The sequence below is a fragment of the Astatotilapia calliptera genome, chromosome 16, assembly GCF_964374335.1.
Source record: "Astatotilapia calliptera chromosome 16, fAstCal68.1, whole genome shotgun sequence".
NCBI classification, from domain to species: Eukaryota; Metazoa; Chordata; class Actinopteri; order Cichliformes; family Cichlidae; genus Astatotilapia; species Astatotilapia calliptera.
This window is the reverse complement of record NC_137437.1, coordinates 2,165,746-2,179,673: the sequence shown is the minus strand read 5'-3', so window position 1 is coordinate 2,179,673 and position 13,928 is coordinate 2,165,746. Positions and strand designations below refer to the sequence as shown.

General features: G+C 42.2%; 1 protein-coding gene across 1 annotated transcript in view; it reads left to right on the top strand.

Moving 5' to 3' along the window:
* Positions 1-13,928, top strand: part of ttn.2 (titin, tandem duplicate 2) — a 228,147-nt gene that overhangs the window by 69,149 nt on the left and 145,070 nt on the right. Inside the window, exons 52-70 of the mRNA XM_080290745.1 lie at positions 113-394; positions 630-908; positions 993-1,271; positions 1,352-1,630; positions 1,718-2,005; positions 2,095-2,373; positions 2,691-2,972; positions 4,682-4,960; positions 5,076-5,357; positions 5,459-5,737; positions 5,965-6,252; positions 9,755-10,033; positions 10,318-10,599; positions 11,193-11,471; positions 11,565-11,852; positions 12,229-12,516; positions 12,651-12,941; positions 13,305-13,592; positions 13,735-13,845. Of these exons, the coding sequence (XP_080146871.1) occupies positions 113-394; positions 630-908; positions 993-1,271; positions 1,352-1,630; positions 1,718-2,005; positions 2,095-2,373; positions 2,691-2,972; positions 4,682-4,960; positions 5,076-5,357; positions 5,459-5,737; positions 5,965-6,252; positions 9,755-10,033; positions 10,318-10,599; positions 11,193-11,471; positions 11,565-11,852; positions 12,229-12,516; positions 12,651-12,941; positions 13,305-13,592; positions 13,735-13,845 (5,202 nt within the window). The remainder of the gene's footprint in view (positions 1-112; positions 395-629; positions 909-992; positions 1,272-1,351; positions 1,631-1,717; positions 2,006-2,094; positions 2,374-2,690; positions 2,973-4,681; positions 4,961-5,075; positions 5,358-5,458; positions 5,738-5,964; positions 6,253-9,754; positions 10,034-10,317; positions 10,600-11,192; positions 11,472-11,564; positions 11,853-12,228; positions 12,517-12,650; positions 12,942-13,304; positions 13,593-13,734; positions 13,846-13,928) is intronic.

The window sequence follows — 13,928 nt, the reverse complement described above, 5'->3', positions numbered from 1 at the left end:
TATGAGTTTGCTTAAAATGTTATCAACACTTGGATGGAAACATGCACTTTGTGAATGTGTCCCCCATGTTGTTCATCTGATGGTTTATCAGTCACTCTCTTTTATTCCTTAGTGCCTCCAAAGTTTACACAGATCCCAGCCCGTGTGTCTGTAGTTTGTCCTGGTCAGAGTAAGGTTTTTGAGTGCCAGGTGACCGGCACACCTGAGATTGACATCTACTGGTTCAAAGAAGGCTCTGAAATCAGCCCCACTGATCACTATAAGATGGCCTTTGTCAACTCTGTGGCAACACTGGAAGTCTGTGGGGCTGAAGTTAAACATAGTGGGCTTTACTACTGCGAAGCTCGTAATGAAGCTGGCAGCGAGAGCTGCAGCATGGAGTTGAAGGTCAAAGGTGTGTTGAATCAAAGTACACGATGTTCATTGTGCTAGAATTACAACAGCATTGAATTCAAAGCAGTGGTTTCCCTCAAACAAAGAGCTAGACTGATCTGATTTAAGTTAAACATAAAATAAACAACAGGGCTATCCAATATTTTTACCTATATGAACTGTAAACCTCTGGACCAGCAAGTATGGACCTGCTGGAGTAGAATAGGTTCATGACCGTTTGCTCTCCCTCATTTCAGAACCGCCATCATTTATTAGAGAACTGGCTCGAGCTGATGTTGTGAAGGGCTCCACTGCCATGTTAGAGTGTCAAGTTGCTGGGACGGGTCCCTTTGAGATAACATGGCACAAAGATGGAAAGGAGCTCAAACCCAGTGCTAAACATGCCTTCTCTCAGTTAAATGACACTGTGTGTCTTGAAGTGCACAAATGTGATGCTGTAGATATTGGTGAATATCAATGCACTGTTGCTAACGAGGTGGAAAGCTGTACTTGTAAGACTACACTAAGCCTCAAAGGTTGGTCTAAGCAGAAGAATAATTCTGCATATTTTCATTTGAGGTGAGGTCTTTAAACTTTAATATTTCATTCTTTCCTAATAGAACCACCAACATTCATCAAGACAATTGAGAACACTGCTACTGTTCTGGGTAAAATGGCAGAGTTTCAGTGCATTGTGAAAGGCTCTCCCATCACCTCTGTACAGTGGAAAAAAGATGAGAATTGGATATTGGAGGATCCAAAGATTCAGAGAACATTTGAAAGCAATGTGGCTACACTCCGGATCCCTGCCTGTGAGGCGATACACAGTGGCAAATACACCTGCCAGGTGGTAAATGAGGCTGGGCAGGATAAGTGTTTTGCCGCCCTCACAGTGCAAGGTAACTAGTTGCAGCTATAAAATCTTTTTACACTCTGGCTCAGAAACGTTCTGAATTGTTGACTTTGCTTGGGATTTTAGTGCCTCCGCAGATCACAGAGAAACCTGAGGTGGTAAAGGTTACAGTTGGAGATCCAGTCAGTCTGGACTGTAAGGTTACAGGCTCCCCTGAACTCAGGGTGAAATGGATGAAAGATGGCAGGGAGCTCAAGTCCATCAGGCAGCACAAGCTGATCTTTGAGAACAATATCAGCAGCTTAAAGATTCAGGCTGCGCAGACAGAGGATGAAGGAGAGTATGTCTTTGAGGTGGTAAACTACATCAGTAGCTGTACCTGCAAAGTCAAGCTAATTGTATTAGGTTAGTTTCTAAAACACGCCGCTGCTGCTAGACATAATAATATGTTCACAAAGTCTAACTTGTGTCTTGGTGTTCTCTTGGCAACAGAGCAAGTAATTGCCCCAAGCTTCATCAAACCCCTGGTAGACATGCACGAGATATTGGGGTCCTTTGTTCAGATATGTTGCAAAATATCTGGTTCTCTCCCCATCTCTGTGGAATGGAAGAAAGATGGAACCAAAATCTCTAGTGGTCTAAAGCACAAGCTCATTCAGCAGGACAACTCTGTGTCCATTGAAATTGAACAGCTAGAGAGAGCTGACGCAGGGTTATACTCTTGCAAACTGACTAACGCAGCAGGAAGCTGTGAATGCAGTGGGTCCATCGTGGTCAAAGGTCAGACACTGCTTTTTTTTAACATGATTGGTCATATGATCCTAAACCAAAGGTGAGTACATCTTTAACCTTGTTCATCTTGTGTTCAGAACCTCCAAGCTTTGTGACAGTGCCCGAGTCGCAGACAGCTCTACCCAAAGCCACTGCACGCTTCAAAGGCACTTTTAAGGGAACTCCTCCCTTCACAGTCAAATGGTTTAAGGACGACACAGAGCTTATGACTGGGCCTACTTGTTTAATAGGGCTTGATGGGCTGTCCTGTTTCTTAGAGCTCTATTCAGTGGGCGTCACACAGAGTGGAGTCTACTCTTGCCAAGTCAGCAATGATGCTGGCTCCGTACACTGTAGTGCAAACCTGACAGTAAAAGGTTGGATTTACATGTTTTAAATCAATCCTTGCAGAGATGTATTTATCTCATTTCTTCATCGCTGGCAAAACCCAATCCTTCAGTTACATTTTGTGTAGCTTTGCAGCATTTTGTTTATTATGTACAGCTTTTCCACTGCTGCGTTTTCTATGAAGCAATATATTTAGCATTTGTATGGCATTCACGCAGCCATTTTGCTTTTCCTTCTAACCCGTCATTCTTGGCTTATCTCATCTGCTCACCTCCTGCCCATCTTAACCATGTTAAATGGTGAGTGTTTCCTCAGCTGATAACATATCTGTGTTTTGGCTTTCCAGAACCACCTGAATTTCTACTGAAACTCCCTGCCAATAAGTTTTTGAAGCAGGGTGAGTCACTCCGCCTGGAGTGCAAAGTCAGTGGCACAGTCCCTCTGAAAATTACCTGGTTCAAAAACGACACCAAAGTTACAGACGGTGGCAACTACAGGACGTCGTTTGTTGACTCAGTAGCAGTGCTAGAACTGGTCTCCACTAGTTTTGAGGATGATGGAGTTTACACCTGTGAGGCTCAGAATGATGCTGGCAGTGTGAGCTGCAGCACTACACTTACCATTAAAGGTTAGCATCCCGTGGACTTCTGAAATATATTTTATTATTCTGATCACAGTGGCTGTTCAGTGTATTGGTGGGTTATATAGCTGTGTTCCACTGCTTAAAGCTGGTATCCATAACTGATTGCACTACTTTATTTAACAATCCAGTATGGTCGAGGGTCATCTGAGGCTTTTCCCTTTCTTGTACCGCTGAAAATGTTAATCTGCAAGTCAAAACAGATCATTTCACTTGAGCCAATACATTTTACATAACGCTTCACGCTTACCGAGATGGAACCGTTTAAGTTAACTGTAATGCTCTTTGTTAAAATCCAAGCCATTCTACCTGTAGCTCCAGCAACATATGTTTGAACTTCTACAACGCTAAAGGAATTCACCATCCTGTCTGCAGTACAACAAATAGGTTTTTTTCCACAAACGTGCTGGCTTGTTGCAGTTTCTGATACATTTCTATCATTCCATGATCTTAGCTGCAGTGCAAGATAACATAACATCTCTACACTTCTCAATAGTCTTACAACTGTGTCCATTTGTACTTAGAGCAACCGTTTTGGTATAAAAACATATTGAAGGTACATTTCTAAACTCCGACCCCAGTTCCATCAAAGATAAGACACTGTGTAAAATATCAATAAAAACAGAATGCAGTAGTTCGTACAAGCCCTTATTTTAATTAACGATAGAACAAAAATGACACAGTCTCAGATGTATTTGCAGCAGATTGCGCAGCAGCATACCAAATATGTGTTTACAACTCTAACAGCTCATCTGCATCATAGTTCAAATTCACTTTCCCCAAAATTCCACACCAGTTTAGAAAAATTCCAAGTTCCGTAACAAATTTCAACAATTCCAAAATTTTCACTGAACTTAAACCACACTTAAATTACGGATTTGCTGTCACTACAACTTCCAACTTCATTTTCCACATTTCTTAGAGATCTGCTATTCTAATTGCAGTTCCAACAAATTCTAAGACCCCAGCAAAATTCCACATTCCAATTTTGTGTTAGGAACATGACCCAAACTCAGGACTTTCCTGGTAGCGACTGTGAATTTATTTACAGTATTAGAATAAACAGTGAGAAGCAAAAAGTGTTCAAAACAGTGGGATTTCCAAAATTCCCGTGATTACCTGACAAAACAAGACGTAACGATTTAGTAAACGTTTTCACCAGACGATGGCCTGAGACAGCTTTCAGTTTCCGCGAGCCGGGCTTGTGCTAACTTTGCCACTCAGCGATAGAGCGTTGATCGAAGCCCAGCCACACTGTTAAATAGCAGACAGTTGATGAGGATCACTGGCAGCAGATGGATCCTGATTGAAGAGCAGGTGTGGCTGTTCTTAGCCCGGGAACGCCACCAGCCTGGTGTTGCCCGAGAACCGGCACACTGGCCACACACACAAACGCACACAGAGGGAAACAGGGGACTAAAAACAAACCACTCAAATGACATAACATTAAAAGCAGTTCGACCAGCGAGGACTGACGGACCATGACAAATTGTTCCATTAAAATTTCCACATTAAATATACAATCTTTTCTAAGACTTCATGTTCATACAAAAATTCCACCCGTTAATCTCTAGTAACGTTTTCAACACTGCCAGCTTTGAGCTTCATTCAACAGTTATGGATTCCAGTTTTAAGATCTAGACATGAATTGTTTCCCTCGTGTATTCCTCTTTAACGGTTCCATCATCTTTCTATAGACCCCCCATCTTTTGTCAAAATACCCCAGCCTGTTGAAGGGCTGAAGGGTAAGGACGTAAGTTTGTACTGCGAGATCAGTGGTACAGCTCCATTCCAGATCACCTGGTTTAAAGACAGAAAACCTCTCATGGAGAGCAGGAAGTTTAAGCTGGTGAGCGAGGGCAGCTCAGCCACACTGCATGTCATTGGAATAGAGCCCTCAGACGCCGGCGAATACGAGTGCAAAGTGTCAAACAGTGTAGGAAGCGATACCTGCCAGACATCAATTAAACTCAGAGGTCAGTAGAAATCGCGATAGCATTAAATTAAAATAATATAAAATAAAATTAGATTTTCAAATGACTTTGTCACCTTGCTGACTTTGCCTTTGCGCTGTTTTTCTCCTCTCTTCAGAGCCACCATCATTTGTGAAGAGACTGTCAAACATTACAGTGATACTGGGAGGGGAGGTGACCCTTGTGGCCACTGTTAAAGGCTCTGAACCCATTACTGTGTCCTGGGTTCAAGACAAGGATCACATTCTCAGGGACAGTGACAACAGGAAAATCACCTATGAAAACAACCAGGTGGCAGTTAAAATCTTTAACGCTGATGCAACTACGGCAGGCAAATATACCTGCCAACTCAGAAACGATGCTGGGAGTGTGGAGTGTTTCGCTAACTTGACTGTTCTAGGTTTGTAATCATATAATTCTCTCTCTTTCTGTTTTGTTTTTCTACCTGGAGCCTGAATGTGTGATTTTAAGTATTTTCTGCTCCCTCTCTGTTGACTCCAGAGCCTGCTAAAATAGTGGACAAGCCGGATGCTCTGAGTGTGACGGCAGGTGATATGGCTGCCCTGGAGGTCAAAGTGTGTGGAACCCCAGAGCTCATACCCAAGTGGTTCAAAGATGGTGCTGAGCTGGCTTCTGGGAGAAAATACAAAATCTCATTTTCCCGGATGATTTCGAGCCTGAATGTGCTGTCTGCTGAGAAAGTTGACTCTGGAGAATACACATTTGAGATTATGAATGAAGTTGGGAAGGACCTGAGTAAAATCAATCTCACTGTTTTAGGTAGGTAACGTCTTCGTACCATGAGCTGGAATATCCTGATCAGTGTGTTCACTCATTACCCCATTGACATGAGGGAAGAGGATTCATTGAAAGTACTTTTACCCTAGTATCGTATTTTTCGGACTATAAGGCGCACTGTCGATTGTGCCTTATAGTCCAAAAATTACGGTACTTTTCTTGACAAATGGATACTCTTTAACAGCATTGTTTGTTTCCCTCTGAAACAGATAAGACGATTCCTCCAACATTCTCACGGAAACTGAAAGACTGTACCACTGTTGTTGGAAAACCTTTAGAAATAGAGTGCAAAGTGTCAGGCTCATCTCCTTTTACCATTTCATGGTACCACAATGACGAGGAGATAAAGAGTGGGCCAAATTATGAGATTTCATTCAGTGACAACAACTGTACACTAAGGGTGCTCACGCTGAAGCTGGCTGACTCTGGAGCATACAAATGTAAGGCTGTCAACAAGGCGGGAACCACAGAAACTACAGCCTTCCTGGTTGTTCGAGGTCAGTATCCCAATCCCAGTATCCCAGTCAAAGAAGTCTTTATGTTGCTGCTGTCTGTTGAATGTTTCAGCACCAGTTTCTCTGAGCTGCCTCCAATTAATTCAGTGAAAAGCAGTGGCGTGTCTAGAAAATTTTTGTTGGGGGGGCCAAGAAGGGGCACATATTTGGAGAAGGGTGGCAGATGTAATTGGCAGATAATGTTAAAAAAATTTCTACCAACCATTAACCATAATTCAATAACCCTGTAAACCTAAAAATCCGAATGTGCTTTTAACTGTTATTAGAATGAGATTTTAACCACTACGGTGCAAAGTTTTTAGATACTGCGTTGATAAAGTACAAGAGATACAATCAGTGCTTTGTCAGTGTTTACTCAGCAGTCAAGGACAGCAATATTTGCATAGTAGTTTTACTGACATATAGTGCACATATGTTTTGGGCAAAAACATTTTTGAATATTAAAATACGAACATTTGTAACAAACAATTGGCATATTAGCCAATGCAAAACTTTATCTGCTTATTAGAAACAGAAGATAATCTTCTCACAAACTCATGTTTGATTTTGAAACAGGAAAAAAGTGTGGAAACAAATGAAAAGACTAACATTTGAATAAAACCTGAAAGCAAGTAAATACTTTCTATGCTGCCTTATGGTAAACTTTGGTAATATTGATAAAGAACAACACTGGCTGATGATGAAATACAGTCAGCTGGCATGGTGACACTGCCAGTATAACCTGCAGGGCTGGACTGGGACAGAAAATCGGGCATTTTGACTAAAGACCGACCCACCAGGTAGTAAAGCCATAAAGACTTTGAATGAAAACAAACGCTGTTGTGACAGTGATGTACACTTGATATCTTTTTGGTATATGTATGATTTCTATACATTTTACGTCAGATAAAAACTTTGTTCACAAGATTTAGATAATTATTTAATAACAGCCAGACATTTTAAATGAGAATAAGAAAGAAAAGTATTTCTTTGTGCCCCCCTCTCCCTGTTAATGCCCTACCTGCCCCCCTGGCAAAACTTTCCTAGACCCGCCCCTGCGCAGTTACCAGCTGTCAGCTGCTTAGAAAAGGATCCTGGTGTTATTTGTCTCTCAGAAACAGTTCATAACTTCCCTTCAACTCATTCCTGTCACCTAAAAGGTAAACCATCACCTGCTCAGCTCTGATGATTCAGTAAGGACATCTCCTGGTTTCACCTTCATGTTTCCCTCTCATTAGGGTGGCTGTGGCTACAATGTAGCTGCCATCACCAGTGTGTGAATGTGTGTGTGAATGGGTGGATGACTGGATGTGTAAAGCGCTTTGGGGTCCTTAGGGACTAGTAAAGTGCTTTACAAATACGGACCATTTAGGATATCCAAACCGACATCATGACCAGCAGCTTTTACAGCTGTGGCTCCAGCAAACATCAGCTGATACTAGAAATTAATATTAAACACATTCTAACAACAGCTGATCAAGCTTAAACATGCTGCTGTTGTTTAGCGCGACATCCGCTGGTTTCCTCTTTCTGGCGCAAAGTGAGTGATAAACAAACAAGAGAGAAAAGCCGATCAGCTGATCATTGATCAGTTTCATGATTGAAGTAGGAACAGGAGAGGCAGGGGGAGAGAATGAGAGAAGAAGAGGCAGCTGTGCAGCGTTACGACAGAATAACTCCAGCTTTGTGTCTTTTTTTCATTATAGCTGAAAAAAACTGCGTCTCTTCTTAGCTCAATACGAAACGCGTAACATTTTCTCTGAATGCGGGACTATTTCATTTTTACGGGACGGTTGGCAACTCTACTAACTAACCTTATAAAGTTCACTATCAGTAACATCATAGCACCCACCCAGCTGTATAAAAAGTTTGTCATGCTAGCTAGCACGCAGTACGAGTTATTGTAACTGACTGTAAAGAGTCAGCACAAGGAAAATGAACTCCACCTAAACTTGGTTGATATCTGACCCAGATAGACTGCAGGTCATAACTTCTTACCTGAAGTTCAGTTCACCTGACACTCGGACCGGCGGCCGCTGTTCCAGGTTAACTGGCGCTTAGATTAACTGGATTTGGTCGAACAGATGTGTGCCACACTTGCGTTTCAGGAGCTGCTACCGACAAGCCAGCAAAAAAAATGCCAAGTGTGTCACCTGTGAGGTTATCTCCAACACACTTTACCGACAGTCTCGGTCGTTGTGTCCCTGGGCAAGACACTTCACCCGTTACCTACGGGTCAGAGGGCCCAGTGGCGCCAGTTTCCGGCAGCCTCGCCTCTGTCAGTGCGCCCCTGGGCAGCTGTGGCTACAATGTAGCTGCCATCACCAGTGTGTGAATGACTGACTGTAAAGCGCTTTGGGGTCCACAGGGACTAAATAAAGCACTATACAAATACAGGCCATTTACCATTTACAATGAAAAACAGTTCTGTGACAAATAAATCCTACAGTCCATGCACAAAACCATCTGTGTCTGTTCTCATCAGAGTATGCACACAGAGCTCTGCAACATCACAAATCAAATCTAAAGTGACAATGTTCTTTGATTACTGTCTTTGTACTTATGACAACTAATCATAAAAAATGTGTTAAAAATAGTGAACTGATAAACTTGTAAAAATCAATATTTATGCAGAATGTATCTGATATATTCTTGGATTTTGACTGTTGTTAGAATGTTAGAAAACGGTTTCAGGCGTAACAGGTGGAGTTTTATATCAAAATTCACAATAACAGAATTCAATAAAATTTTATTTATTCATAAAGCACCAAATTATAACAACAGTTGCCTCAAGGTGCTTTATATTGTAAGGTAAAGACCCTAAAATATAGTGTTCACTACTGGCAGACCCCACTCCCAGTGGCTCTGCAGGTTCAAATGCACTGCAACCTAAGAAAACACCAGCAAATAGACAATTGCAGCAAAAGCACACAAAACAAACGGAAATATAATTACATTAAAAATTATTTAGGCGAGACAAGAGCTGTGGATTGAAAGAAGTGTTGGAGTAATGTGTGTGCTCAACACATGATTCATGCAATCCTGTAGATACACATTTGCTATCAGTCACCTTCTCAGCTGTTCCGTCACATTATTGTCTCCTTTAAATCAATATTGTTTTTGTGAGGTTTTGTTTTATTCCACTGTGAACATTAATTTGCAGTTTTCTACTTGTTGATGTTTTCTTTGGTTGCAAGGTGTTTGACTTGTCTGGACCACTGTACCAACCAGGTTGGGAAAAGATACAAGCACCCCACAGGAGACCACCTGTCCTCTGTGGTGCCCACACATGTGACGGGCCCCACCTCCTGCCCCCCAATACCTTTATTAAACAGTTAAGATAGAAGTAGAATCAGAATCCTTTATTATTCACTGAGGCAAAAATCACAGTTTTTGGCAACAATTCAGATTGTAATGCAGTCATCTTATCGTTTTAGCCCGTTCTGTTATTGCCCTGACAATTCTATGTCTGATAGAAATGTTTGATATTTCTGTTTGGACCCAGAACCTCCAACGTTTGTGGTGCCACCGCAGCCAGTGCAGGCCATGCCAGGCTCTAATGTGACGTTCTCAGCCATGGTGAAAGGCAGCGCCCCTCTCAAACTCAAGTGGTTCAGAGGGACGAAAGAGATCGTAGCTGGACATGGCTACGATTTCTCCCTGGATGATAACAAAGTTCTATTAGAGCTTTACAACGTGGACAAATCTCATGCTGGAGAGTACACCTGTCAGATCATTAATGACGCAGGAAAAGAAAGCTATCCAGTGAATCTCACTGTCAAAGGTTGGCCAGAAAGAACTTATTTCTTATTTCACTAAAAAATATATATTTTTAAAATGTGGTTAATCCCAGGTAAGGTTTGGGTAACTTTGTTACCTTTGGTTAATATTAAAACACGTACATGTGACAGATAATTTAAGATCAGGAAAGGGGCAAATATCTTTTCAGTGGCACCACACACCTTTCTGCTAGCAACATTAATTAGTTAAATGCAATCGACTTTAGGTTTTTCTTGTCTATAAATTTCTTCTAACGCAATCATTTTAATAACATATTGTGTTTTTCAGAGCCAGCAACTTTCTCAAAGAAGCTGAAGGACATATCAGTTGAGAAGGGCAAACAATTAACCCTGGAGTGTACATACACGGGCACCCCCATGATCACTGTGAGCTGGTACAAAGATGGCCAGCAGATCTTTGCTTCATACAAATACAACATTACCACAACAGAAAGCTCCTGTATCTTAGAGTGTCTCAGCACTGATGACAAGGAGGCTGCAGGAAAATACTGCTGCCAAGTGTGCAACGATGCTGGGAAAGACACGTGTGAGGCAGTGGTTTCTATCCTCGGTTAGTACAAGATCACTGAACCCACTCTGTTTGGGTTCATTTGTTGATTTGTTCCTGCAAAATATTCTTGGGCAAGCGTCCGATGCATCCACCAGAGTACAAATGTGTGTGAATGTTAGATAGAAAGAGCAACACAAACTGAATAGTTAAAAGAATGAAAAATGCCCCTTATTAGGTAATAATCGAGAGTCAAACTTTATACTCTCTTCAGAGCCGACCACCTCAACAAAGTCTTTCCTTCTGATTAGGCAAATCAGGAGACTCTACTTAGAAGCAGTGTGCAGTGGTTGTAAACCTGCAGTAATAAGTAACAAACTGATATCAGCACATTGCAAAGGTATAAAAATATGGAAACCTCAAACATACAGAAGCCAGAGGTTTTGCATTATGGATGTTACAGTCGCCCACTTTTATTCAGTAAAATTGCATATAAGACTATATGATGAGGAAAAGCCTGATAGGTTAATCTATAAGCAATAATACATACAACCACACTCAAAGCAAGACTTATTATATGTGTAGCTGTCCCAAAGCCTGCAGATCTGATTTAATTTACAGTGTGTCCCTATGTTTTCTGGCATTTGCACACACAGAGCCACCATATTTTACTGAGTCACTGGAGCCCATGGAGGTGACAGCTGGAGATGCTGTCTGTCTGAAATGTCAGGTTGCAGGCACACCTGAGATCAAGGTGTCCTGGTTCAAGGCTGATGGCAAAGTCAGGTCTAGCCCCACCTGCAAGCTGGAGTACACAAAGGGTGTTGCCTGTTTGAAGCTAAGTAAAGCCACCAAGTCCGATATTGGAGAGTACACCTGCAAGGCAGAGAACAGGATTGGCTCTGCTTCCTCCAGCTGCAGACTCAATGTGCAAGGTAAAACCTAGTTTTCCAGATTACTGAATTTATACCTTTGTAAAAATCACTGGCTTTTCAGACTAATGTCTGCCATGTGTTTATCTTTTACAGAAGCTAAAACGCCACCATCATTCCCAAAGAAGATCACCAGCCTGCAGCAAACTGAGGGCCAGCCAGTGCGCTTTGAGTGCCGCGTGGCTGGCTCATTGCCCATCGAGGTGTCCTGGCTGAAAGACGGCAAACCTCTGAGTCAGGGGGAGGAGTTTTCCATGCTGTACGATGATAACACAGCTGTTCTGCAGATCAACAACAGTGAGATGAGGCACTCTGGGGAGTACACTTGCGTGGCCACCAACAGTGTGGGCTCAGCTTCATGCAGAGCCAAGCTCACTCTGCAAGGTGTGTGACGCATGATTGGATGGTTGATTCATTAATACTGGATGCTTATGAAGCAAACAGTGTAACGTTTAGATATCTCACCGTCACCTACTGATTCTGACTAGACAAAAACGAGTCTTCTATTTATTGTGAAACTGTGTTAGGAGACCTCATGACTTCTGATCACTGCTCCTCACGTTTCTGAAAATGCCCCACTCTGTTGTACTTAACCACCTTTCTCTTTCACGTTCTAGACGTTCTAAATGTCTTTTGTTTATTATTTTTGACAGCACTTTGGTCAGATGGTGCTGGGCTGTTTAAGGCCCCAAACTGTTTAATCGTGTCCATCTAAAGATTTGTTCTTTTATCTTCCTTTCATTCATTCCCCACTCTGCAGAACCCAGATACCCTCCGGTATTTGACAGGAAATTGTCACTACAGGAGGTGACAGTGGGTGACAGCATTGAGCTGGAATGTCACATGACTGGTTCTACCCCCATTAAAGTCACTTGGTCCAAAGACCACAAAGATATTCGCTCTGGGGGGAATTATAAGATTAGCTGTGTGGATAATACACCTCACCTGACCATTCTGAAGGCAGATAAATCAGATACAGGGAGGTACTTCTGCCACGCCTCTAATGACATGGGGAAGGACTCTTGTTCCTCTGATATCACTGTCAAAGGTATTTGAACCTGGGGCACACTCATGCCATCTCGGCTCTCTCTTCTAAAGCATTCACGTCTCTCGAAGGACATTGTTTTGTCTTTGAAAGCTGCTCCCCTTCTCATCATTCTTACTTTCTTGTCTTGATTTCAGAGCGCAAAAATCCTCCAGTGTTCACCAAAAAGCCCTCAGAGCACATCGAGGACATGGAGGGCAAACTGGTGAAGATTGAGGGCCGAGTCTCCGGGTCGCAGCCCATTTCAGTCAGCTGGTTCAAAGATGACATGGAGATACAGAGTTCTGACAAGTATGACATCAGCTTTAAGAGTAATGTGGCAGTGCTGTGCATTAAAAACAGCCAAGTGATTGACAGCGGAAGGTACTCGTGCCAGGCCTCTAATGAAGCTGGGAAAGCCTCCTGTGATGTCACTGTTGGCATCTCAGGTATGTTTGATTTAAAGTCGAAGCATAATTGATGCTCACAGAATGACAGCTAGCAGGAATGATTAAAAAATGACAGAGCTTATTTAGTGGTTTGGTATGTTTATCGAAGTCTCTGGTTTTCTTTATTCCATTGTTATAATCTTTGATGATTTGGACTGTTGGTTAAACATCTTGCTGAAATTGTTAACTAATGAAGGCTTCAAGTCAGACTTTTTCTCCTCATGTATATTTGCTTTTTAACCCTGTTATTCGAATTTACTTTGAAGTCTTTGTTTAAAGGTCTTCAGATGTGTTTATGAATCTGAATCTGAGCACTGACAGCAGTACAGTCAGATAAATCAGACTGGCTTATCTCTCTTTCAGAGGCCAAGAAGCCCCCAGTGTTTGACGTACCTCTCAAACCAGCAACTGTGGATGACGGCGAAAAGCTAATTCTCAGGTGCCATGTCTGTGGATCTTCCCCTCTGAAGATCCAGTGGATGAAGGACAGGAAGGAGTTGACACCATCCAGCAGCACTAGAATCAGCTTTTCTGATGGCACAGCATGTCTGGAGATCAGCACAGTCTCTAAACTCAATGCTGGTGACTACCTCTGCAAGGCTACCAATGAGGCTGGCAGCGAATTCTGCAAAGCCAAAGTCACTGTCAAAGGTAAAAAAAAAAAGGTTAAATCCCCTCAGATCTGTACTCTAAGATTTTATTTATTTGTAATTGTTTTTATTTCTCAAAAGTTGAAAAATTCAGATTTTTGTTGCTTTTGAGAATCTTTCATTTGTAGTTTGTCATCTTGCAGAGAAACCTGGAGCAGCTCTGTCTCCTGCTGAAGCTCCAGCAGCTTCTCCATCCAAAAAACTGGACAATCTGTTCTTCATTGAAGAGCCTAAAACTGCACACGTTACCGAGAGTGAGGGTCTCAACATTTGCACAATGCACAATCCAAATGTGTAAAAACGTAGGCATTTCTGATCTAACTCCTCTACCTGTTGC